General features: G+C 39.5%; 1 protein-coding gene across 1 annotated transcript in view; it reads left to right on the forward strand.

Moving 5' to 3' along the window:
* ACAP3 (ArfGAP with coiled-coil, ankyrin repeat and PH domains 3) overlaps positions 1 to 27,395 on the forward strand; it is a 302,744-nt gene that overhangs the window by 34,407 nt on the left and 240,942 nt on the right. Inside the window, 3 exon segments of the mRNA XM_053690978.1 lie at positions 4,968 to 5,025; positions 7,690 to 7,809; positions 26,819 to 26,872. Coding sequence (XP_053546953.1) covers positions 4,968 to 5,025; positions 7,690 to 7,809; positions 26,819 to 26,872 — 232 coding nt within the window.

Genomic DNA, 27,395 nt, shown 5'->3' on the forward strand with positions numbered 1-27,395 from the left:
CTGATAGGTTGATGCCTGCAGGAGGAAATGTTGTACTGCATTGTATTTATTTTAAATTGCAGAATGTGTCTTTGTGTTGTTAACAAAGCCCAGGGAATTTGTCCTTTGTGAGAGTCAGCAGGTTGGGGATATTGGCAGAGTAAGCAGGGCGTTTGGTAGGGTGACCTGCCATGAATTGCTGAGCAACAGATACTTTCTAGAACAAACATCAGCAACCGTTTACCCTTCCCTCCACTAATTATCCAGTTTGGCTTAGTTCTTTTATAAAGAGAGGCTTAAAGGGACAGGAAACCCCAACATTTTCTTTCATGATTTGATAGAACATACGATTTTAAACAACTTTTCAATTTACTCTTGTAATCAAATTTGCTTCATTCTCTTATTATCCTTTGCTGAAGGAACACCATTGCCATGCTGGCATATAGCTGAACACATCTAGTTAGCCAATCACAAGAGACAAATGTGTGCAGGCACCAATCAGCAGCTAGCGCCCACTATTGTAGGATATGTGCATATTCTTTTTCAACAAGGGATACCAAGAGAACAAGGCACATATCTGAATTATGCAAGTTTAATTTTGACTTTCCTATCCCTTTAACATAGCATTCACTATAAGGTCAATTCTGAGCAGTATACCTGCCAAACAATTAAAAACATCTGTGTGGGACATAGATCTTTTTTCTTTTCGTATTTTTCTTATTTCTTTATTTTTTTTAATCTTACAAGAAGATATTTCAAACATTTTTAGTTTTTAGGAATATTGTTGTACAGGTAGAAAACCCTTTATCCATTCTGCTTGGGACCAGAAAAGGTTTGGATTTTGAAATATTTGTGTATTTGCATCTAAAGAATGAGACAGCTTGGAGAGCAGATGGGATCAAGTGTAAAGAGCAATATCTTATGCCATTTAGGCAATATTTACTTGTTATAATACTGCTTATACATGTAACCTAAAGGTAGTTCTATATCATTCTTAATACCTTTGTATACACATAGCACCATCAGAAAGATAGTACAGTTCTGTAATCTGAAAGGCAATATTTGTTGTTTTAAATCAGGGGTGGGCAATTATCGGCCCTCCAGATGTTATGGACTACATCTCCCATAATGTTTTTTTTCAGCCATAATGCTGACAAAGCATCATGGGAAATGTAGTCCATAACATATAGAGGGCCGATAATTCCCACCCCTGTTTTAAATAAATAGACTATTATTTGCATTTTACAACACAAAAATGAAACCAAAGACCCAGGCAGAGAAGATTGTGACTTACAGGCAGTGAAAAAAGTCATTTTTGATCATTTTATTTTTAAAAAAAATATTAATTAAAAAGTTTGAATTTCTGAATAAGCTTGGATTTTGGAATTCTGGATTTGGGGATTTGTACTTGTACTGAATAAACATACTTTTTGTTTTCATAATTATAGAGACACACCCCCTGTCTACAGGACAACTTTGGGCTTGTCCCTATAAGCAAATGAAGATTAATATTTCCATCTGAAATGTGCATGAAATGTGTTTACCGTTAGCTTCTATTTTCATTTGCACAGCTTTTTATTTTATTTTTTTTGTTTAGAAAAGTTTTTAACTTATTTTAATGCTTGTTTGAAGTCAAAATAAAATGTAATGTTTTCTCTAATTTGCTAGAGCAGAGAGTTCTGGCACTACTGATGCTCCAGATCCATTTGTTAAACCCCCCAAATGGGGTTAAACACATAGTTAAAGTCCTACTCAGTAGCTGCTGAGAGCAGCTGGTTCTGAGAATAAAACCACCCATGAGCCAATCCACAGTGGCAGTCACCGGCTATGTTCAGCTTGGAAACTGCATGCCTTGCGGCTGAGAGCAGGACTTCAACTATGTGTGTATCCCATTTGCAGGGGTTAAACACATAGAAGCGGAGCCATAGTAGTGCAAAAATAGCATGATCTAACAAGTTAGGGCTTGTGATGTTTGCTCTAGAATCTCCTATCTCTTGGTATATTTATTTGAAAAAGCAGGAATATAAGCTTAGGAGCCAACCCATTTTTGGTTCAGCACCCTGCGTAGTGCTTGCTGATTGGTTGCTACATTTAGCCACCAACTGGCAAGCGCTACCCAGGTGCTACCTGGCTCATAAGATTACATTACATTCCTGCTTGAAATAAAGATAGCAAGAGAACTAAGAAAAAATTATAACAGGAGTAAATTAGAAATTTGCTTAATTCCTTAACGACCAGTGCCGTATCCTGTACGATGCTGGCCGTTGTGCCCTTAAGGACCAGCAACATACCCTGTACGTCACTGCAGTCCTGGGCTTCTCTCTGCCTTGATCTCACTCAAAATAGTGAGATTGCGCTATTTCTGCATGCCCCACGAGTGGGGGACTGCAGAAATAGATTTGCAGAGAGGGCCACTCTGTGGTCCTCTTTGCATCGGACAGTGGTGGTGCTGTCGCTATAGGGCACGGGACCGGGTGGGACCGCTACGCCACGCTACAGGCTTTCAAGCAAAGTGCCAGTGCTGATTCACAGTGAGGGGGAAGGAGGGAGGAGAGGCAATAAAGGGTATCCTCTGTGGGATCCGTTGGGGGGAAGTGATCTGGGAGGGGGAAGGTTATTGATAGGGGGCAGCTACACTACAGAATAAAATGGGTACTTAATTTTTTTAAAAATTTGTTTGCCTTTTTTGCAGCAAACTGGGTACTGGCAGACAGCTGCCAGTACCCAAGATGGCAGCAAATAGGTAGAGGGGAAGGGTTAGAGAGCTGTTTGGGGGGATCAGGGAGGTTGGGAGGTAAGGGGCAGTGATGTGCAGTCACTAAAGGCAGGTGAGGCAGTGCTTCACCTCTCATTTGGGCAAAAATATATATTTTTTTATTGGCTTTAAAAAAAAAATTTTAATCTTTTTTTCCCCAGCATTTTTTTTTCCTCACAGCTATATGTTGTGCAATGGAGAGGCACAAGCAGGTCTGCCCACCATTACACAACATGCTGCGCAATCTACTGGATGAAAGTGGTTAAGATCATTGCATGGCCCATTAACTGCTTATTTGAGGCAGTCCAATTTGGGCTGAACCAATCCAGCAAGAGGCATTAGTAAGTGGTACATAGGGTTGGGGCTGGGTGTTAAATCATATAAAACAAAACAAAAACGGAAAAAAAAAACTTTCATATATTTTGTTGCTGTCCTGTGAACCTGCTAGCTTTGCTAAAGTGAAAAAGAGAGTTCTGTTCTTCCCCTCTAAGTGCAGTGGAATATGCCACTGTCACTTCCTGAATCCTTACAGAGCAGGAAAAGAGAGGCACATAGAGCAATGTTTCTGCCACATCTTATTAAAGTAAGATTTTACTGAAAGGGATTCTGTTAGTGAAAATGATAATTTAATGAATGTGGTTTAGTGTTTTTTTACTCTTTTACATCAGGGTCGTTTTTGTATTTTGTTTACTCAAACTTTACACCCACTAACTTAGCAGCTTGCCTCTGTACTTCACACTAAATTATAGACTAATTTTCTGAACTCTCTGTAGCTCTGCTGTTTTATTACTTAAAATGCAGTGCCCCCCCCCCCCTTGTGTGTGTGTGTGTGTCTCTCTATCTATCCATCTCTCTCCTTATGTGTTGTTCTCCCCCATGGTCTCTTTCTCTCTCTGTCTCTCTTTCTCCCCCTCTGACTCTCATCCCTTATGTAATGAAAGAATCTATAAGCATAATTTGCAGCATTAAAGTAAAAAGTATGTTTTAAACATATTTTAATGGGCATGGATTTCTAGATCTCATAATCAGAGCAAGCATTGTGTTATCTGGCAAGAGTTTCTGTTACAATCCTTTTAGACTAAAATCAGATGTTTACTAAGTTGACCAGTTTTCCAAGACACCATTTAAAGGGACATGAAACCCATATGCAAATTTAAATAACTTTCCAATTTACATCTAATATCTAATTTTCTTCATTCTTTTGATGTCCTTTGTTGAAAATCATATCTTAATATGCTCAGTAGCTGCTGATTGGTGGCTGCACATAGATACCTCATGTGATTGGCTCTCCCATGTGCATTGCTATTTCTTCAACAAAGGATATCTAAAGAATGAAGGTGTATCCTGCCACTGCCTCACCAACCTCTGACGTCACTGCACGTCACTGGTAAGGGGGTATCCTACACTGTTTGAGAGGGGGTCAGGGAGGGATCAGGGGGTGGGATGTGTCAGGTGGGAGGCTGATCTCTACACTAAAGGAAAAATTAACCCTACAAGCTACTTAATTAACCCCTTCACTGCTGGGCATAATAAAAGTGTGGTGCGCAGCAGCATTTAGCGGCCTTCTAATTACCAAAAAGCAATGCCAAAGCCATATATGACTGCTATTTCTGAATAAAGGGGATCACAGAAAAGCATTTAGAACCATTTGTGCCATGATTGCACAAGCTGTTTGTAAATCATTTCAGTGAGAAACCTAAAAGTGTGAAATAGCAATTTTTTTTTAATTTGATCGCATTTAGTGGTGAAATGGTGGCGTGAAGTGAAATATAATAAAATGGGCCTAGATCAATACTTTGGGTTGTCTACTAAAATAAATATATATAGTTTTGATAGGCAAATATAAAAAAGACTCTCTGTTTAAATGTAGTGATGGCAAAAATGCTCTGGTCTTTTGGGGAAGTTTTTGTCTGAAATGCCTGTGCTCTATCTGAATCATGAAAGGAAAAAAATGTGTTTCATGTCCCTTTAAGAAAGTTTAGAATCAATATGGTCTAACTGTATTTTGCATTTAGCTGCATTTTATTGTTTTTAATATATGCTATTGTAGTGTTTTTTTTATAGTTTTGGAAGAACATTGTTAGGAGATACATTGTTCCTTACTTTCTCCTTGCCAGTGTGTCTAATTATATGTGTCCCTAGCTTTACTTAAAATATCTGTGTATCCTTTTTGTAAACTCATATCTTCCTCCTCAGTGCAAAGACAGTAACTGGTTATTTCCTTTTCCCACAGGGCAGCAATCGATGAGGTGGAAACAGATGTGGTGGAAATTGAAGCCAAACTTGACAAGGTGAGGACCATATTGATATAATTTAACTTCAAGAATGTTATTCAGTGCCAGATGCCTCCTTTGTATTAAATACTAAAAAACATAGACTAAAAAGGAACAAGTTCTCTGTCAACTAAAGGGGACATTTTAACCCAAAGTGCATTAAACAAAAACTTATTATTTTCTCAAGAAAAGGCTTAAGGGACATTCAAATGCAATAAGGAATTATAATATTTTGTCATTACACTACTTCGGTTGAATACATACTTTAAAGTTGTGTTCAGGAGTCGCAATGCTTTGAAACTCCTGAAAAGGAAATGGCCAACGAGCCATTCTTAAAGGGATATTTTTCCTTCATATTTCAGATAGAGCATTCACTTTTAAACAAATTTCCAATTGATTTCTATTATCTAATTTGCTTATCTAATTTGCTTAGTTCTCTTGGTATACTTTGTTGAAAAGCATACCTAGGTAGGCTCAGGAGGTGGGAACTAGCTGCTGATTGGTGGTTGATGAAGTGCTAGTGGCAAACCAAATGCATTATCTGATTGGTTGTGCATCCGGTGACCTCACGGAGAAACGGACCAATCAGATTACGCCCAAGGTTCTAATCAGAGCCTCGGGTGCCGCAACCACCTCTGGGAACCTAAGCATGGGTCCCACCCCCCACAAGGTGCTTTTAAAGATTCTTGGACAGAATATGTGAGTAGAATCGGACACATTTGGTTGCATTAGTCTGTCAGATAATTATCCTTCGCACATTCTGTCACAGAATCTTTAAAAGCACGTTGTGGGGGGTGGGACCCATGGTTAGGTTCCAAGAGGTGGTTGCGGCACCCAAGGCTCTGATTAGAAAAGAATTCTCTGGAGCGTATCTGCCCTCGTTAATGCATGATCTGATTGGTCTGTGTCTCCGTGAGGTCACCAGATGCACAACCAATCCAATTAATGCATTTGGTTTGCCGCTAGCGCCTAGTGGTGGATGCACATATATATGCCCCATCATTGGTATACTGATATGTTCAGCTAGCTCCCATTGCATTGCTTCTCCTTCAACAAAAGATATGACAAGAATGAAGCATAATTCATAATAGAAGCAAATTTGAAGGTTGTTTAAAAATGTATGCTTTATATCTGAATAATGAAATATATGTTTTTTTTGGGGGGTGTGGTGTTTGTGTCCCTTTAAATATGTATTTAACTCCTTTTTATGGGTTAACCACATAGTTTCTAAGGAAAATGCATTTAATAATAAAATGCTTTAACAAATTATTTTATGTTTATTATTTCATTAGAATATCCCTTAAAATTAAAGCTGTTTCAGTTGATATTCGCAAAAAAATGCATTTTCATACCTAGGAATTCATCACTTCCACAAGCATGTAAACCAAACATAGTTTTAGCCAGTAACATCCCTATTTCAATAAACTCTTTTAAATGCAACAAATAATATTAACGTCCCTTTAATAGAGAGAATTTAGCCTCTCACTTCAGTGCACAAAGCTGTCAGTCTCTGAAAGAGGGAGTTACTGTGTTAACACTGGCAGACAGTGGGACTAAACATCTGCACCCAGTGAGATGGAAACATTCCTGAAAAAGTTTCCAAGCAGCCTAAGAGGTTTGTGCTGCGGGATCATTCCCTGGCGCTCCGCGTCTCCCTGTTCGCTCACAATATTATGTAGCCACGTATTTTCCCTCCCTGCTGGCCCTGTGTCTGTCTGCTCTCCAGATGATGAAAAATTTGTTCCCACGTCTGTACACCAGACACCTATTTTCAGCAAAGTGATACAGTCATCAAATGTTAAAGGGATATAAAAGAGCAATAATAAAATGTGTGTTTGTTTTATTATTGAATTGTTGTTTGCAGAAAACTATTTGTATACCCCCCCATGCACAAATAGGTTAAACACATAGTCAGACTGGAGCTGAACATGGTCATTTAGCCAATCAGAGCTAGCATATGTGCATAGCCATATCTTAAGAGTACAATAAAATGTCTGCTTTGGAGCAGCCTTTAACTATGTACTTAACCCTTTTGGGGGGTTAAACACATAGGTGTGTGCAAGTTATAGTGCAGTAATAAATTACTCTTGCACATTAGAGAAATTTTATTGTTGACTTTTTCCATCCCTTTAAAGAAACATTCCAGTCAAAATTTAAATGCACATAGATGAATTACATCTTTGAATAGAAACCTATTTGCAATGTACATGAATTGGCAAAAATGCTTCTAGTTAAAGTTATCACTGTTTTAGTGTTAGCCTTTTTCTCTGCACGTGCATGTGAAGCATAGCTATTCTCAGTGCACCAGCATTTTAACTACTGCAGCTGGGGCTTGTATCATGTCAGCAATTAACAAATTGAGTCATTATCAGATAGTACAAGCACCTTTACTCTCTCAGTAAGTGCTGTGTTTAAAATGCTGGTGCACGGTGCATACTTAAATATACGTTTGAAACAACTATAGCTTTTATTATAAGCATTTTTGCTAATGCATGTATATTACAAAAATGCTTCTAATCAAAACTGAAACTCATCCATGTAGATTCCAGTTTTGGCTGGAATATCCCTTTAACTTAAATATTAAACTTTTTTAAGGTTTAAAAAATATTCTTAAATAATTTTTTTCTTTCTCCTCCTTCTTATAAATATTTATGAATTGACAATTATTATATTTTTGTTTAGTTGGTAAAACTATGTAGTGGGATGCTAGAAGCTGGCAAAACCTACCTTACAACTAATAAGCACTTTGTAAGCGGCATCCGAGACCTGTCTCAGCAGTGTAAGAAGGATGAAATGATCAAGGTAGGTTCCTATATGTAGTATGTCATAATTATAAACACTGATAACATTCCTATTATTGCTACATTATTCTCTCACACTTTCATTCTCTCACGCTTTCATTCTCTCACACTTTCATTCTCTCACGCTTTCATTCTCTCACACTTTCATTCTCTCACACTTTCATTCTCTCACGCTTTTATTCTCTCACGCTTTTATCATCTCACACTTTCATTCTCTCACACTTTCTCTCTCACCTTCTCTTTCTCTTTCTTTCTTACTCTTTCATTCTCTCACTTTCATTCTCTCACACTTTCTCTCACAATTTCTCACACATTCATTCTCACACTTAATTTCTCTCTCACCTCTCTCTTTCTTTCTTACTCTTTCATTCTCTCACAATTTTTCTCTCACTCTTTCATTCTCTCACTCTTTCATTCTCTCACTCTTTCATTCTCTCACTCTTTCATTCTCTCACTCTTTCATTCTCTCACTCTTTCATTCTCTCACTCTTTCATTCTCTCACTCTTTCATTCTCTCACTCTTTCATTCTCTCACTCTTTCATTCTCTCACTCTTTCATTCTCTCACTCTTTCATTCTCTCACTCTTTCATTCTCTCACTCTCATTTTTTCTTTCTCACTCTTTCTTTCTCTCACTCTTATTTCATTCTTTCATTCTCTCACACATTCATTCTCTCACACTTTATTTTTCTCTCACCTTCGCTCTCTTTCTTTCTTACTCTTTCATTCTCACTCTTTCTCTCACACTTTCTCTCACACATTCATTCTCTCACACTTTCTCTCTCACCTTCTCTCTCTTTCTTTCTCTCACACTTTCTTTCTCTCTCACTTTCTTTCTCTCTCACCTTCTCTCTCTCTCACCTTCTTTCTTTCTTTCTTTCTTTCTTTCTTTCTTTCTTTCTTTCTCTTTCATTCTCTCACTCTTTTTATTCTCTCACACTTTCTCTCACACATTCATTCTCTCACACATTCATTCTCTCTCACCTCTCTCACATTCTCTCTCTTTCTTTCTTACTCTTTCATTCTCTCACACTTTCTTTCTCTCACACTTTCTTTCTCTCTCACCTTTTCTCTCTCGCTCTTTCATTCTTTCTTTCTCACTCTTTCTCTCACTCTTATTCTCTCACACTTTCTTTCTCTCACTCTTTCATTCTAACTCTTTCTCTCTCTCACTTGTTCATTCTCACATCTCTTTCCTGTCACTCTCTTTCCTCAGTCTCTTTGCTTTCTCTCCCTCTTGCTCTTTCTCCTAACCCATTTTGTTTAATAAAACATTTGATTGCAAGTTAGGGAAGATGCTTACAAACACTCATTATATTATCAGTAGTTCTGTAATGAATAGAAAACAGGCAGCGAGAAACTCAGTTTGCTACATCCATAATATAAATATTAGTAGTAGTTTTTATTAAAATAATAATCCATATGTTCTCTTTAAAGAAAGATTGTTGTCTGTTCTGTATTATTTTTTGAGAAAAAATAAATAAAGTAATAGTTGGCCAAAATAAATGCAATAAGTTGTATCACTCAATAAAGGAGTGGCTGAGTTATTCCAGTTACTGTGGCCAATTACAGTTAATTTTTGTTCCCTGTCCCAAGTAAAGACAGTAATGTGAATTTGGCTATTCCGTTGGAACAAAGTAAATGCAGTATTTAAATGTAAAATATATTTTTGCACAACAAAGTTAAAGGAAAAGTAAAGTCAAATTTAAACTTGCATGATTCAGATTGAACATGCAATTTTAAACATCTTTCCAATTTCCTTTTATTTTTAAATGTGCTTTGTTCTCCTAGTATCCTTTGTTGAAGAGCATACTTAGGTTCAGGAGCAGCAATGCACTGCTGGGAGCTAGCTCGGTTTGGTGGCTGCTAGACATGTGCAATTGTTTTAAAACGAATGACGAATATGGCCGCCGCCAGTGGCATTCAGCTTTTCTCAAAGCCTAATTTGTTCTTGTAAAAGTGCAATACACACAGATCTGTGCTATACCCGATATTTATGTGTTGCACTTTGACAAGAAGAAATACAGCTTCAAAAAGAGCCGACTGCTGCTGGCAGAGGCCGTACTCGCCATTCGTTTTAAAACAAAACTCCTGAATTCACACATCTAGTGGCTGCACATAAATGCCTCTTGTCATTGGCTCACCCGATGTGTTCAGCTAGCTCAAAGTAGAGCATTGCTGGTTCTTCTACAAAGAATACCAAGAGAATGAAGCAAATTTGACAATAAGCAGTTAGCAATGGATCTTTGTTTTAAAAATTGCAAGTTTTATCTAAATCATGAAAGTTTAATGTTTAAAGGAACATCCCGGTCAAAATTTAAATGCACATAGATAAATGACATCTTTGAATAGAAACATATTTGCAATATAAATGTATTGGTAAAAATGCTTCTAGCAAAAGTTATTCCTGTTTTAGTGTTAACATTTTTCTCTGCATGTGCACGTGAAGCATAACTAGATTGATATGAAGTCAAAACAAGAGCATCAGAGTATTAAGCCCCTGATGAGCATCACCAAAACATACCCAGTAATCATTAGCTTAGTTTATTGTACATAGATGATTAAAATGTTTACCAGTTTATAAATGAACTGTTATAACTGATTACTTAAGTAGAACTTAAAACGTAGGCGGCTCATAGGAACAGCATACTGTTTGCTAAACATTAAATTCAGACTCCAATGCACAGCATATGCTAGCTGTTTCTGGTTAGTTTACACATGTATAAACTTTATCAGGCTTTTGTATAATTATTTAAGCACAATATGGGCACAGGAATAGCAAGACTAGAAAACTGCTTTTTTACACACCAATAAAAGATGATCTAAAGGTCTCTGCTCAGGTGAAATGATCTAAAGCTCTCTGCTCAGGTGAGATGATCTAAAGCTCTCTGCTCAGGTGAAATGATCTAAAGCTCTCTGCTCAGGTGAAATGATCTAAAGCTCTCTGCTCAGGCGAGATGATCTAAAGCTCTCTGTTCAGGTGAAATGATCTAAAGCTCTCTGCTCAGGTGAGATGATCTAAAGCTCTCTGCTCAGGTGAAATGATCTAAAGCTCTCTGCTCAGGTGAAATGATCTAAAGCTCTCTGCTCAGGTGAAATGATCTAAAGCTCTCTGCTCAGGCGAGATGATCTAAAGCTCTCTGCTCAGGTGAGATGATCTAAAGCTCTCTGCTCAGGTGAGATGATCTAAAGCTCTCTACTCAGGTGAGATGATCTAAAGCTCTCTGCTCAGGCGAGATGATCTAAAGCTCTCTGCTCAGGCGAGATGATCTAAAGCTCTCTGCTCAGGTGAGATGATCTAAAGCTCTCTACTCAGGTGAGATGATCTAAAGCTCTTTGCTCAGGCGAGATTATCTAAAGCGCTCTGCTCAGGCGAAAATCTAAAGCTCTTTGCTCAGACGAGATGATCTAAAGCTCTCTGCTCAGGTGAGATGATCTAAAGCGCTCTGCTCAGGTGAGATGATCTAAAGCTCTCTGCTCAGGTGAGATGATCTAAAGCTCTCTGCTCAGGCGAGATGATCTAAAGCTCTCTGCTCAGGCGAGATGATCTAAAGCTCTCTGCTCAGGCGAGATGATCTAAAGCTCTCTGCTCAGGCGAGATGATCTAAAGCTCTCTGCTCAGGTGAGATGATCTAAAGCTCTCTGCTCAGGCGAGATGATCTAAAGCTCTCTGCTCAGGCGAGATGATCTAAAGCTCTCTGCTCAGGCGAGATTATCTAAAGCTCTTTGCTCAATGCTCAAGCAAGATGATCTAGAGCTCTCTGCTCAGGCGAGATGATCTAGAGCTCTCTGCTCAGGCGAGATGATCTAGAGCTCTCTGCTCAGACGAGATGAACTAGAGCTCTCTGCTCAGGCGAGATGATTTATGGCTCTTTGCTCAGGCGAGATGATTTACAGTTCTCTGCTCAGGCGAGATGATTTACAGCTCTCCGCTCAGGTGAGATGATCTAAAGCTCTTCACTTAGGCGAGATGATCTAAAGCTCTCTGCTCAGGCGAGATTATCTAAAGCTCTTTGCTCAATGCTCAAGCGAGATGATCTAGAGCTCTCTGCTCAGGCGAGATGATCTGGAGCTCTCTGCTCAGGCGAGATGATCTAGAGCTCTCTGCTCAGGCGAGATGATCTAGAGCTCTCTGCTCAGGCGAGATGAACTAGAGCTCTCTGCTCAGGCGAGATGATTTATGGCTCTTTGCTCAGGCGAGATGATTTACAGTTCTCTGCTCAGGCGAGATGATTTACAGCTCTCCGCTCAGGTTAGATGATCTAAAGCTCTTCACTTAGGTGAGATGATCTAAAGCTCTCTGCTTAGGTGAGATGATCTAAAGTTCTCTGCTCAGGTGAGATGATCTAAAGCTCTCTGCTCAGGTGAGATGATCTAAAGCTCTCTGCTCAGGTGAGATGATCTAAAGCTGTCTGCTCAGGTGAGATGATCCAAAGCTCTCTGCTCAGGTCAGATGATCTAAAGCTCTCTGCTCAGGTCAGATGATCTAAAACTCTCTGCTCAGGTGAGATGATCTAAAGCTCTCTGTTCAGGTTAGATGATCTAAAGCTCTTTGCTCAGGTGAGATGATCTAAAGGTCTTTGCTCAGGTGAGATGATCTAAATTTTCTGCTCAGCTGAGATGATCTTAGAAGAAGGGTTGCCAACTGTCTGGGAATGACCCAGACAGTTAGGGTTTCCATTTGTGTTTCTAGGTTTGAAGCTGAGTCAGGCCTGGACATGCAAATGTCAGTGTTTGGTGTGAAAGAGCCAAAGCCAAAAAGGTGACGTGCTTTTGCGACGTACTGCACATGCCTACAGTTATTTCTCTCTTGTGTGTGTGTGAGAGAGAATGTTTGTCTTTGTGTTTGCCGGTGTTTTTATGAGTGTGTGAAAGAGTGAGTGTATGAGAAAGTGTATGAGTGAGAGAGCGTTAGTGTCTTTGTGTGTGTGAGTGTGTTAGAGAGTGTGTGAGTGTGTTTTAGAGTGTATGTGAAAGTGCGAGAGTGTGTGTGTGTAAGAGAGAGAGAGAGTGTGAGATAGACAGTGTGTGAGAGTCTGAATATCTATGTGCGAGTTTGTGTTTATGTGCTATTATACTGTACTGTACTATACACTCTGCACAGTGTATAGTTTGGCTTTGGTCTGAACTGGCAACCCTACTAAGAAGTCTCGTCAGTACAGTGAGGTGCCTCTAAGAATTTTAGAAACACACATTTTAGCATGAAGGCAGTTTATCTCACTATGAAGAGTTTTGGATGTGAAGAAGAGACTCCTGCATTACAATGTAAAGTCTAAAAGTAAATTCCAAATTTTGCGTGATTTCATTCCATGCCGGGGGAGTTTTTGATTATCAGGCCCAGAGTGTGTTGGTCAAAATGTAAAAAATCCAACGCCTCAGCCATTCGTTGCAACTGAGAATTTGAAAGGGTTACAATAAAACATTTGACTGCGCTATTATTATTGGGGATTGTCAATCTCTACAAAAATGATTAGCAAGAGCTACAGTCCAAATGGCTGAATGGATTATGATATTTGACCAGGTGGTGCCATCTTTAAAGGGTAGTTGATGCATTTTTTGTTTATGGGATATAAATGTTTAAAATAGTAAAAGTTTGAATGTTTTGTCTGCATGTACAGTAGAAATTTAGGGCTGTGTCCATATTTATGGCAAGGAATGCGTGTAAAGTTTATTTATATTTTATATACTCACATTAAAACATCACTATTGTATGGATGGCAGCGATGAATGATGGTCTGTTTGCAGTCTCAGTGGGTTATTTTTGATGCAGTAATGTCTACTGATTTTGTTTTCTTTTTCTTCAAACCTTTACCACAGGCTTTATGCTTTTCCTCTGCTACCTTATTTCTTCAGTCATAAAAAGGTTTTTGCCTATCCTAAAAGCAGACCCTAAACCTCTAGGCTCATAAAATTCTAACCAGGGACTCCGTACATTCTATAAGTGGGTTTGACCTGTGGTTAATGGAAGGAGGTCATTTTTTCCAAGTACATTGTGTCATGATATTTCTAAGTAACCATCTCCACTGAGTGTAGTATAATTTGTTTCCATCTGTCAGAGATGAAACATCAGTTGGAGTCAGGAAATGGAATCTGCTTTTTGAAATCATGGGATTTGTTTAGCTAATATTGTTAACTGAAAAGTAGCTTTATATAGGGTGATTTTATTGTAAGTTTGTTTATTTAAAAGCTTTAATAGCCAAAAAATGACACACTCTAATGCACTACTGTGTGTTTAAACCCCCACAAAGGGGTTAAACACACAGTAGAAGTACTGCTTGGGACCCGCAGAGCCCTGCTGATCAGCAGCGCTATTTGCACAACTCAGCTGTGTAACTAGTGCTGTTATTGGGTCAGCAGCATTTTCCGCAGAGCACTTCTGGTCATGCAGGGGTTAAACACACCGTAGCGCAAGGTTGCTAATCTTAACAAGTACATAACTAAAAAGAACAATGCAAAAACACTTACTCTGAATTTCAAATAAGCAGTAGATTTTTTTCTGGCAAATTTATCCCCCCCCCCCCCATTTTACGGCCCCCTGTATCATGTGACAACTATCAGCCAATCACAGACTAGTATACATATACCCTGTGAGCTTTGTTCCCCAAAATGTGTGTATATAACAAGACTGAGCAAAATTTGATAATGGAAGTAAACTGGAAATTGGTGATAGGGTTTCTAATTCATGGATCCAGAATTCCTTAGAGTAAAAATCATTGAAGGTATACCACCAAATAAACATGTGAATAGATTAAGGACTTTACGTCAAAGAGAGACATTCTGGATCCATGAATTAGAAACCCTATCACCAAAATGGTTAAACATCGATCTTGATTTGAATGCCTTTATGTAACTTATGTAACTTTTGTTTCATATCTATCTCATAGATAGGCTTATAGGTGTATCTATATCATACACTTCATCACTCAATTATTATCGGTCGCTGCTATTAGGAGATGGTTAGTCAATTCTAGAGAAGTAATCGGTTTATGTATTTTTAAAACTAGTCTAATTACAGGCTCTATAAGATATCCTTAGGTTGTGATATGTGTTTTTAAATTTATGTAATAACTTTTTTTTAGAGGTTAATATTAGCATCATGTTTTGATTATTGTTATTTTTCTTGTATCAATTTGTGCTAGGCTTATTTCAATGCATTATTGTATGACATATGTTTTGGTATGGTAGGAGTCCACGTCTGGTATCCCCTTTTACTCTTAGGGAGACCCAAGAGCAATTTGCATAAATAAAAAGAGAGAGAGAGAGAGATGCACTCAGCTGAGACAGAACAAAAGCTGGAAAAACTTCCGTGCCTGTTCATTTTATTATAGTGTGTCACTCAGGGTGCATACTCTTTTAGCACACTATGCCCCTTCACAGAAAAAAAATATCCTGTAGCATATCAGTCTGACCCTGCCCAATGACAGTCCAGCGCCGAAATACCAGGCAATTCTTCTCTGAACAAGAGAAACAACAACCCCAGACGATCGTTTCGGCCTTCTGTGGGCCTCGTCAGTGAGGTGCAGTCGCATCTCTCTAAGGGCATGTGTGCAAGGAGTCCACGTCTGGTTTCCCCTTTTACTCTTAGGGAGACCCAAGACCAATTTGCTGGACTGTCATTGGGCAGGGTCAGACTGATATGCTACAGGATATTTTTTCTCTGTGAAGGGGCATAGTGTGCTAAAAGAGTATGCACCCTGAGTGGCACCCTAAAATGAACATGGCACGGAAGTTTTTCCAGCTTTTGTTCTGTCTCAGCTGAGTGCATCTCTCTCTCTTTTTATATTTATGGAAATTGCCCTTGGGTCTCCCTAAGAGTAACCGGGGAAACCAGACGTGGACTCCTTGCACACATGCCCTTAGAGAGATGCGACTGCACCTCACTGACGAGGCCCACAAAAGGCCGAAACGATCGTCTGGGGTTGTTGTTTTTCTTGTTCAGAGAAGAATTGCCTGGTATTTCGGTGCTGGACTGTCATTGGGCAGGGTCAGACTGATATGCTACAGGATATTTTTTCTCTGTGAAGGGGCATAGTGTGCTAAAAGAGTATGCACCCTGAGTGGCACCCTAAAATGAACATGGCACAGAAGTTTTTCCAGCTTTTGTTCTGTCTCAGCTGAGTGCATCTCTCTCTCTTTTTATATTTATGGAAATTGCCCTTGGGTCTCCCTAAGAGTAACCGGGGAAACCTGACGTGGACTCCTTGCACACATGCCCTTAGAGAGATGCGACTGCACCTCACTGACGAGGCCCACAAAAGGCCGAAACGATCGTCTGGGGTTGTTGTTTTTCTTGTTCAGAGAAGAATTGCCTGGTATTTCGGTGCTGGACTGTCATTGGGCAGGGTCAGACTGATATGCTACAGGATATTTTTTCTCTGTGAAGGGTCATAGTGTGCTAAAAGAGTATGCACCCTGAGTGGCACCCTAAAATGAACATGGCACAGAAGTTTTTCCAGCTTTTGTTCTGTCTCAGCTGAGTGCATCTCTCTCTCTCTTTTTATATTTATGGAAATTGCTCTTGGGTCTCCCTAAGAGTAACCGGGGAAACCAGACGTGGACTCCTTGCACACATGCCCTTAGAGAGATGCGACTGCACCTCACTGACGAGGCCCACAAAAGGCCAAAACGATCGTCTGGGGTTGTTGTTTTTCTTGTTCAGAGAAGAATTGCCTGGTATTTCGGTGCTGGACTGTCATTGGGCAGGGTCAGACTGATATGCTACAGGATATTTTTTCTCTGTGAAGGGGCATAGTGTGCTAAAAGAGTATGCACCCTGAGTGGCACCCTAAAATGAACATGGCACAGGAGTTTTTCCAGCTTTTGTTCTGTCTCAGCTGAGTGCATCTCTCTCTCTTTTTATATTTATGGAAATTGCTCTTGGGTCTCCCTAAGAGTAACCGGGGAAACCAGACGTGGACTCCTTGCACACATGCCCTTAGAGAGATGCGACTGCACCTCACTGACGAGGCCCACAAAAGGCCGAAACGATCGTCTGGGGTTGTTGTTTTTCTTGTTCAGAGAAGAATTGCCTGGTATTTCGGTGCTGGACTGTCATTGGGCAGGGTCAGACTGATATGCTACAGGATATTTTTTCTCTGTGAAGGGGCATAGTGTGCTAAAAGAGTATGCACCCTGAGTGGCACCCTAAAATGAACATGGCACAGAAGTTTTTCCAGCTTTTGTTCTGTCTCAGCTGAGTGCATCTCTCTCTCTTTTTATATTTATGGAAATTGCTCTTGGGTCTCCCTAAGAGTAACCGGGGAAACCTGACGTGGACTCCTTGCACACATGCCCTTAGAGAGATGCGACTGCACCTCACTGACGAGGCCCACAAAAGGCCGAAACGATCGTCTGGGGTTGTTGTTTTTCTTGTTCAGAGAAGAATTGCCTGGTATTTCGGTGCTGGACTGTCATTGGGCAGGGTCAGACTGATATGCTACAGGATATTTTTTCTCTGTGAAGGGGCATAGTGTGCTAAAAGAGTATGCACCCTGAGTGGCACCCTAAAATGAACATGGCACAGAAGTTTTTCCAGCTTTTGTTCTGTCTCAGCTGAGTGCATCTCTCTCTCTTTTTATATTTATGGAAATTGCTCTTGGGTCTCCCTAAGAGTAACCGGGGAAACCAGACGTGGACTCCTTGCACACATGCCCTTAGAGAGATGCGACTGCACCTCACTGACGAGGCCCACAAAAGGCCGAAACGATCGTCTGGGGTTGTTGTTTTTCTTGTTCAGAGAAGAATTGCCTGGTATTTCGGTGCTGGACTGTCATTGGGCAGGGTCAGACTGATATGCTACAGGATATTTTTTCTCTGTGAAGGGGCATAGTGTGCTAAAAGAGTATGCACCCTGAGTGGCACCCTAAAATGAACATTGCACAGAAGTTTTTCCAGCTTTTGTTCTGTCTCAGCTGAGTGCATCTCTCTCTCTTTTTATATTTATGGAAATTGCCCTTGGGTCTCCCTAAGAGTAACCGGGGAAACCAGACGTGGACTCCTTGCACACATGCCCTTAGAGAGATGCGACTGCACCTCACTGACGAGGCCCACAAAAGGCCGAAACGATCGTCTGGGGTTGTTGTTTTTCTTGTTCAGAAAAGAATTGCCTGGTATTTCGGTGCTGGACTGTCATTGGGCAGGGTCAGACTGATATGCTACAGGATATTTTTTCTCTGTGAAGGGTCATAGTGTGCTAAAAGAGTATGCACCCTGAGTGGCACCCTAAAATGAACATGGCACGGAAGTTTTTCCAGCTTTTGTTCTGTCTCAGCTGAGTGCATCTCTCTCTCTTTTTATATTTATGGAAATTGCTCTTGGGTCTCCCTAAGAGTAACCGGGGAAACCAAACGTGGACTCCTTGCACACATGCCCTTAGAGAGATGCGACTGCACCTCACTGACGAGGCCCACAAAAGGCCGAAACGATCGTCTGGGGTTGTTGTTTTTCTTGTTCAGAGAAGAATTGCCTGGTATTTCGGTGCTGGACTGTCATTGGGCAGGGTCAGACTGATATGCTACAGGATATTTTTTCTCTGTGAAGGGGCATAGTGTGCTAAAAGAGTATGCAGAAAAGTAGATAGATGACCTAGGTCACCAGAGGGCGCTCTTTGTGCATAACGTATAAAATAATAATAATGATAATAAATAAATTAACGGAAGGTAACCTCAATAGAAAATGTCAAAATCACAATTCGATAACCAAATACAATGTATAATTACAATTATTTATAATTACAATTATTTATAATGAAAAGTGGAACCTCATTAAATGGCGTTGGGTTAAATGTCCGTGATAGGTGAATGTTGGGTGTATGCTCCTTGGAATCCTGGCAGTCCCAATATGTCTCAAAATTAGGCACACTTTCTCACGGCTGCACTCTCCGAAACGATCCTGGATTGGAAAACGTGTTTGCTGAAAGGTAGTGAGACAAAAGAAGAGAGGCGCACCAATGTGTGTATCAATCGTTACAATTCTGCATGAGCTCCAAGTATTGTATGCACAGGGTACTCACACTTTGACATAGCACACCAGTGTGCTTGTGGAAGCGGGCTGGTACTTAGAGCTGACCAGCTGGCTCTCTCCGGCTCCTTGCTGGATACGGCGGCTTTCCTGTGTGTTGGGCTGTCTGGTAGTGGTGTGCTTGTATTGAAACTCCAGGTTCAAATGTTTTAAAACCTTTTATTATACAAAGTTCACAAGCACAAATTTAAAAAGATACAGATTAAAATATTGCTACGCGTTTCTCGGCCCTCCTGGCCGTTTCATCAGGCATATTAACAACATTAAAAACTCGGCTTTTTATTGCCGCCACTACCAAACAGTTTCTGGGGCCCTCCCCTTTCTCATTAAGTGTATACAAACGAGCCTATCATTGTGATACCTTTAGAAACAAGTGCTAACTCGATGGAGTATAAAAATATTGGAATACATATTGCTTTCTAACAGACACAGTGATCTTTAATAGCAAATTGCAACAGTGTGCATTCTATAACAGTAGTAATTTGATGTTGATACATTCCTTTGTATCGAAAATCGGCAATTTAGAAACAAAAACTCGTCCCTTTGATAGGTGGAACAAGGGACCAATCACAAGGTTCTATACTCGGTGAAAGTTAACACACCCCTATCTGTTGTTTTTGTATCGGAGCAATGCAATCGCCATTCAGTCTATCCAGTTAATCATCATGATGTGAGTTTTGCGTCTTAACATGGTTTAAAGGTATAGAAGTTACATTAACCCTTTATGTTATCGACTGATTTTTGTAGTGAGACGCAAATCCCAAACTGATAAATTGGATTGCCAGATCATTAGAGTTAATAGTGGATCAATACCAGAGCACATAATGATAAAAAATCAATAAAGATTTGTTTAGTGTCTATAGGACTATATGTGGGCTATTATAAGATATTAGAATATCATGTTGTCACTTTATTTACTCGGCTATGAGGAGGTATAATATGACTATATATTTCTTATGATCGTGCATGAATTGTTTCGCACTGTTAGTTATACTGACCCTAGTATATAATGATTATTGGCCCCCAATCCGCCTATTACTAGCCGTCATGCGAGAATATAAGTGCATATACAGTAAATGCAAAATAATTATTGGGGGATATATATAGGGCACCCAAATGTGCCCATTACTGGCTATCAAGTGAAGCTATTACTGACCTTCATGTGAAGTTATAGGTGCAAGTAAAATGAATGTTAATTCATGTAAAATGATTATTAAAGGGACTTGGTTGACTCAAATGTGCCTATTAGTGACTATCAAGTGAAAGTATAAGGACATGCATGCATAAATCACATTTATCATGTGTTCAATAATAATGGTGCATACTATGCTAGGGGTGTGTGCTTGAAGGATCACTATTCCTTCTGTGGTCTGGAAAGAAGTGAGTGCGTGTTGCTGGTGCAGATTACCCCATATCAGTGATGGGTGAGTGATGTGGTCAAATAGAATTGGTCATATTCGGAAACATTAATAATAATGTGAATTATAGTGATTATAATTAGGTGATAATGTATGATAGAATAAATAAGTGATATCCTAGTGTCTATCTACAGACATGTTATATAATGCAGGTGGAGGCATGTGTGGTGTTGTATGGGTGGGTGAAACTCCCATTGGAGAAGAATTTCTACTAAACTGGTTGTGTACACGGAGGCAAATCTCTAACTAAAAGGCGGCAGAGGCGGCAAAACGTATAAAAAAAGTGCTGCAAAAACACTGGCCTATTCTATTAAAAGACCCCATTCTGAAAAAAGATCTACAAAATACACCAAATGTGATCTATAAAAGAGCTCCCACCATCAAACAAACTTTAGCCCCCAGCAAGATAGTTATTTCCAAGAAAGCCAGAGTAAAACATACACAAAACAATACCAATAGAAAAGGAGTATTTAAATGTGGTAAAATCAGGTGCCATATGTGTAAACAAATTACACATAAAACCAAAACAATCAAATCACATGCCACTGGGGAAATTTTTACCATTAATGAGTATCTGACATGCAGTTCATCATATGTAATCTATGTCCTGTCATGCAGATGTGGACAGCAGTATTTGGGGCGTACAATTCGAAATGTCCGCACGAGATGGAGCGAACATAATCGAAACATTAAGAAAAAATCCATGAAACATAGTGTATCCAGGCACTATGTCCATGAACATAATGGAGAATCTTGTCCTTTCACTATAACACCTCTTGAAAGCATTCCCAGCTCCCACAGATACAATAGATACACTAAACTCCGCCAAAGGGAGACCTATTGGATTTTCAGATTTGGCTCCCTTTTTCCCAATGGCCTTAATGAAGTAATAGACTCTGCCGCCTTTTAGTTAGAGATTTGCCTCCGTGTACACAACCAGTTTAGTAGAAATTCTTCTCCAATGGGAGTTTCACCCACCCATACAACACCACACATGCCTCCACCTGCATTATATAACATGTCTGTAGATAGACACTAGGATATCACTTATTTATTCTATCATACATTATCACCTAATTATAATCACTATAATTCACATTATTATTAATGTTTCCGAATATGACCAATTCTATTTGACCACATCACTCACCCATCACTGATATGGGGTAATCTGCACCAGCAACACGCACTCACTTCTTTCCAGACCACAGAAGGAATAGTGATCCTTCAAGCACACACCCCTAGCATAGTATGCACCATTATTATTGAACACATGATAAATGTGATTTATGCACGCATGTCCTTATACTTTCACTTGATAGTCACTAATAGGCACATTTGAGTCAACCAAGTCCCTTTAATAATCATTTTACATGAATTAACATTCATTTTACTTGCACCTATAACTTCACATGAAGGTCAGTAATAGCTTCACTTGATAGCCAGTAATGGGCACATTTGGGTGCCCTATATATATCCCCCAATAATTATTTTGCATTTACTGTATATGCACTTATATTCTCGCATGACGGCTAGTAATAGGCGGATTGGGGGCCAATAATCATTATATACTAGGGTCAGTATAACTAACAGTGCGAAACAATTCATGCACGATCATAAGAAATATATAGTCATATTATACCTCCTCATAGCCGAGTAAATAAAGTGACAACATGATATTCTAATATCTTATAATAGCCCACCTATAGTCCTATAGACACTAAACAAATCTTTATTGATTTTTTATCATTATGTGCTCTGGTATTGATCCACTATTAACTCTAATGATCTGGCAATCCAATTTATCAGTTTGGGATTTGCGTCTCACTACAAAAATCAGTCGATAACATAAAGGGTTAATGTAACTTCTATACCTTTAAACCATGTTAAGACGCAAAACTCACATCATGATGATTAACTGGATAGACTGAATGGCGATTGCATTGCTCCGATACAAAAACAACAGATAGGGGTGTGTTAACTTTCACCGAGTATAGAACCTTGTGATTGGTCCCTTGTTCCACCTATCAAAGGGACGAGTTTTTGTTTCTAAATTGCCGATTTTCGATACAAAGGAATGTATCAACATCAAATTACTACTGTTATAGAATGCACACTGTTGCAATTCGCTATTAAAGATCACTGTGTCTGTTAGAAAGCAATATGTATTCCAATATTTTTATACTCCATCGAGTTAGCACTTGTTTCTAAAGGTATCACAATGATAGGCTCGTTTGTATACACTTAATGAGAAAGGGGAGGGCCCCAGAAACTGTTTGGTAGTGGCGGCAATAAAAAGCCGAGTTTTTAATGTTGTTAATATGCCTGATGAAACGGCCAGGAGGGCCGAGAAACGCGTAGCAATATTTTAATCTGTATCTTTTTAAATTTGTGCTTGTGAACTTTGTATAATAAAAGGTTTTAAAACATTTGAACCTGGAGTTTCAATACAAGCACACCACTACCAGACAGCCCAACACACAGGAAAGCCGCCGTATCCAGCAAGGAGCCGGAGAGAGCCAGCTGGTCAGCTCTAAGTACCAGCCCGCTTCCACAAGCACACTGGTGTGCTATGTCAAAGTGTGAGTACCCTGTGCATACAATACTTGGAGCTCATGCAGAATTGTAACGATTGATACACACATTGGTGCGCCTCTCTTCTTTTGTCTCACTAAAAGAGTATGCACCCTGAGTGGCACCCTAAAATGAACATGGCACAGAAGTTTTTCCAGCTTTTGTTCTGTCTCAGCTGAGTGCATCTCTCTCTCTTTTTATATTTATGGAAATTGCTCTTGGGTCTCCCTAAGAGTAACCGGGGAAACCTGACGTGGACTCCTTGCACACATGCCCTTAGAGAGATGCGACTGCACCTCACTGACGAGGCCCACAAAAGGCCGAAACGATCGTCTGGGGTTGTTGTTTTTCTTGTTCAGAGAAGAATTGCCTGGTATTTCGGTGCTGGACTGTCATTGGGCAGGGTCAGACTGATATGCTACAGGATATTTTTTCTCTGTGAAGGGGCATAGTGTGCTAAAAGAGTATGCACCCTGAGTGGCACCCTAAAATGAACATGGCACAGAAGTTTTTCCAGCTTTTGTTCTGTCTCAGCTGAGTGCATCTCTCTCTCTTTTTATATTTATGGAAATTGCTCTTGGGTCTCCCTAAGAGTAACCGGGGAAACCAGACGTGGACTCCTTGCACACATGCCCTTAGAGAGATGCGACTGCACCTCACTGACGAGGCCCACAAAAGGCCGAAACGATCGTCTGGGGTTGTTGTTTTTCTTGTTCAGAGAAGAATTGCCTGGTATTTCGGTGCTGGACTGTCATTGGGCAGGGTCAGACTGATATGCTACAGGATATTTTTTCTCTGTGAAGGGGCATAGTGTGCTAAAAGAGTATGCACCCTGAGTGGCACCCTAAAATGAACATGGCACGGAAGTTTTTCCAGCTTTTGTTCTGTCTCAGCTGAGTGCATCTCTCTCTCTTTTTATATTTATTGGTATGGTTGTTATCATAGCGAATCGAGTCTTTCCATACTTACCGCTGATTCTTTACTGCTATTGGACCAGGTAATAAACTTACTGGCTACTATCGGATCACACTTTGATCTATGTATGGCAACACCCGATAGCACTTGTATCCATTCCTCTTGAGAAAGTCCTAACGTTGTAGGACGAAACGCGTTGAGGTCATCAACGCTCTGACGTCACGGACGTCCTTCGACTATCCAAGCTTGATGGAGAGCCCACGAGTTTTACTTGCGCTGATATTGTTTGCGGCTATTAACAACATCTCCAGGTCCTGCCAGAAACTCGTCGGACCAAATGACTCAGAGCCATCGGTTCTTATATATCCCTGCATGATTTTTATATATATATCCTGTAAGTGCAATTTTATATAGCGCATAAGCTGTTATATTAAAAAGTTTACTCTTAGAAGGGATGCGCTGTGTTTCTTTTTTTAGATACAAAAGGTAGTACAAGAAAAAAAACTAAATAGGTAGTTTCACTTCTAAGGCACTGAGTCAAATAACTGTAGGTGTTACACTATAATAAATTCAGTTTGATAGGGAAAGTGTTATGTGATTATTCATCCAATGTTAACAAGTCCTTTGAGGAGTATTAGAATAGCCATAATTACAGGGAGTACTAAACGCCTTAAAGGGATATGAAACCCCAAAAATGTATTTTTTGATTGAAGGTTCATTCAAATGTAAAAAACAAGTTTAAATTTACTTCTATTATCAAACTTACTTAGTTTCCACCTTACTGCCGCTCTTAACATATATTTTTTCTTTAGTGTATCGGTCCCACCTGTTCCTGACCCTCACGCCACCAACGATCGGCACCACTGTTGCCAGATGCAGAGTGGGACACAGAGTGTCCCTCGCTGCTTTGGTACCTCTGCAAGACTATTTCTGCACTTCCCCGCTCTTGGGACAAGCAGAAATAGCGCAATCTCGTTACTTTTAGCGAGATCGCCGCAGAGAGAGACCCAGGACAGCAGCGTCGTACAGGGTACGAAGCTGGTCCTTAAGGGCTTAACGACTAGCGCAGTCCTCGCGCAGTCTCTATTGCGCATCAGCACTGGTCGTTAAGGGGTTAAGGCCATGCAAGCTTGTCTCACGCTGCAGTCTCTACTGCGCATGACTGCGTCAGACAAACATACCTGGCCTTTTATAATATACAATTCTTGTGTAATTCTTTCGCCCAATTGTTGATTCCTCACTTATAAATGTTCACTTAAAGGGACAGTCAAGTCCAAAAAAAACTTTCAGTTTTCAAATAGGGCATGTAATTTTAAACAACTTTCCAATTTACTTTTATCAACAATTTTGCTTTGTTCTGTTGGTATTCTAGTTGAAAGCAAACCTAGGAAGGCACATATGATAATTTCTAAGCCCTTGAAGGCCGCCTCTATTTTATTTACTTTTCACAGCAGAGGAGAGCAAGCTCATGTAGGCCATATAGATAGCATTGTGATCACGCCCGTGGCTAGTGGCAGACACTGCACTTATTGGCTAAAATGCAAGTCAATAGATAATAACTAAAAGTCATGTGATTTGGGGCGGTCAGAAGATGCTTAGATACAAGTTAGTCACAGAAGTAAAAAGTGTATTAATATAACAGTGTTGGTTTTGCAAAACTGGGGAATGGGTAATAAAGGGATTATCTATCTTTTTAAACACAAATTCTGGTGTTGACTGTCCCTTTAAGAGATGTGAACATATGATGTTACAATACTGCTATCTAACCTGCAATGCCACCCCTGTAGTTGTAGACTTGTAGAGATATGAGGCTATATATCTACACCAGTGAAGGCTCATATCATATTACTTTGAATGTGAAAACATTTGTATGTATATATCTTTTATTTATATATATATATATATATATATATATATATATATATATATATATATATATATATGTATATATATGTTACGGGTAAAGTAAGAAATTCGGGTAATCCTAGGATTTCCCGGGTAAAACAGACATTACCCAAGCGGCTGTGGGTAAAGCCCAATGTACTAGAATTCCCCCATCTACACTATTTATTTTGCCTCCACCTGGGGGTTCAAGGAAGGCACCCCGCCATCCTCTGGCATCCACCCCAAGTGAACCTTGGGGACTGAGGTTTAAAAGGGGGGCGTCACCCCCCTTGAACCCCCCAGGCCGAGGCAAAAAGATATTGAAGATGGGGGAATTACTGTGCATGCTATATATGTTAGAATGCAGTGATTCCACACTCTGAAGGGATTTATGATCATATGATCATGCATCGGGCTTTATGCACAGCAGATTGGGTAATGTCCGCCTTACCCGGGTAATCCTTGGATTACCCAATATCTGACTTTGTCTGCAACATATACATCGTTCAACACAGCTGATCCTTTCTTTATAACATAAATATTTGCTGTGGTACAGGTCCTAATTTAGCAATCCAGATCATCTGATTAAATTCTGGGATATAATTGTGCTTGGAAACTAAATGTAGGAATTTCGCAAGAGTCTAGAACTGGGTGTTTTATATTTGATCAGTTGGTGGTACAAGTAGAGAACCCTTTATCCATCAGAATAGTTTGGATTTTGGAATATTTGCATCTGCAAAATGGGAGACTTTGGAGAGGGAATTGGAACTAAGTGTGAACAACAATACCTTATGTCATTTAGGCAATATTAACAAGTTATTATACAGCTTATATATGTAAGCTAAAGGCAGTTTTATATTATTTGTAATACTTTGTATACATAGTACCATCAGATACACAGTACAATACTGTAATCACAAAGGTAATATTTGTTGTTTTAAATAAATATAGATTATTATTTGCATTATAGAACAGAAAACAAACAAACCGAACACAGGCAGATAATATTTGACTTACAGGCAGGGAAAATAGTATTTTTGATAAAAAAAAAAAAAAATTTAAAACATTTGGATTTTGGAATTCCGCATTTAGAGATTTGTACCTGTAGTGTAATCTCTTGTTTTCCTCAGGGATATCAAATTATATCTTCTCTTTTTGTAGTTTTATCTGAGTTTTCTAAGTCTCTGATTTCTCTTTTCAGGAATGTCTGGATAAATTTGGGGACAGCCTGCAAGAAATGGTTAACTACCATATGGTAAGTAAGAGCTTTACATATGTCCTGAAAAGCAAAGAAAAATGTCAGCATACAGTTTATCTGCATTTGAGTAGACTTAAAGGGACACTGAACCCAAATTTTTTCTTTCTTGATTCAGATAGAGCATGCAATTTTAAGCAACTTTCTAATTTACTCCTATTATCAGTGTTTCTTCGTTCTCTTGCTATCTTTATTTGAAAAAGAAGGCATCTAAGCTTTTTTTCTTGGTTCAGAACTCTGGACAGCACTTTTTGATTGGTGGATGCATTTATCCACCAATCAGCAAGGACAACCTAGGTTGTTCACCAAAAATGGGCCGGCATCTAAACTTACATTCCTGCATTTCAAATAAAGATACAAAGAGAATAAAGAAAATTTGATAATAGGAGTAAATTAGAAAGTTGCTTAAAATGTCATGCTCTATCTGAATCACGATAGAAAAAAATTGGGTTTAGTGTCCCTTTAAAGGAACATTGGAAACTTTTTAAAAATTGTATGATCTGATTGAATCATAAAAGAACAT

Source organism: Bombina bombina, chromosome 8 (assembly GCF_027579735.1).
Source record: "Bombina bombina isolate aBomBom1 chromosome 8, aBomBom1.pri, whole genome shotgun sequence".
NCBI classification, from domain to species: domain Eukaryota; kingdom Metazoa; phylum Chordata; class Amphibia; order Anura; family Bombinatoridae; genus Bombina; species Bombina bombina.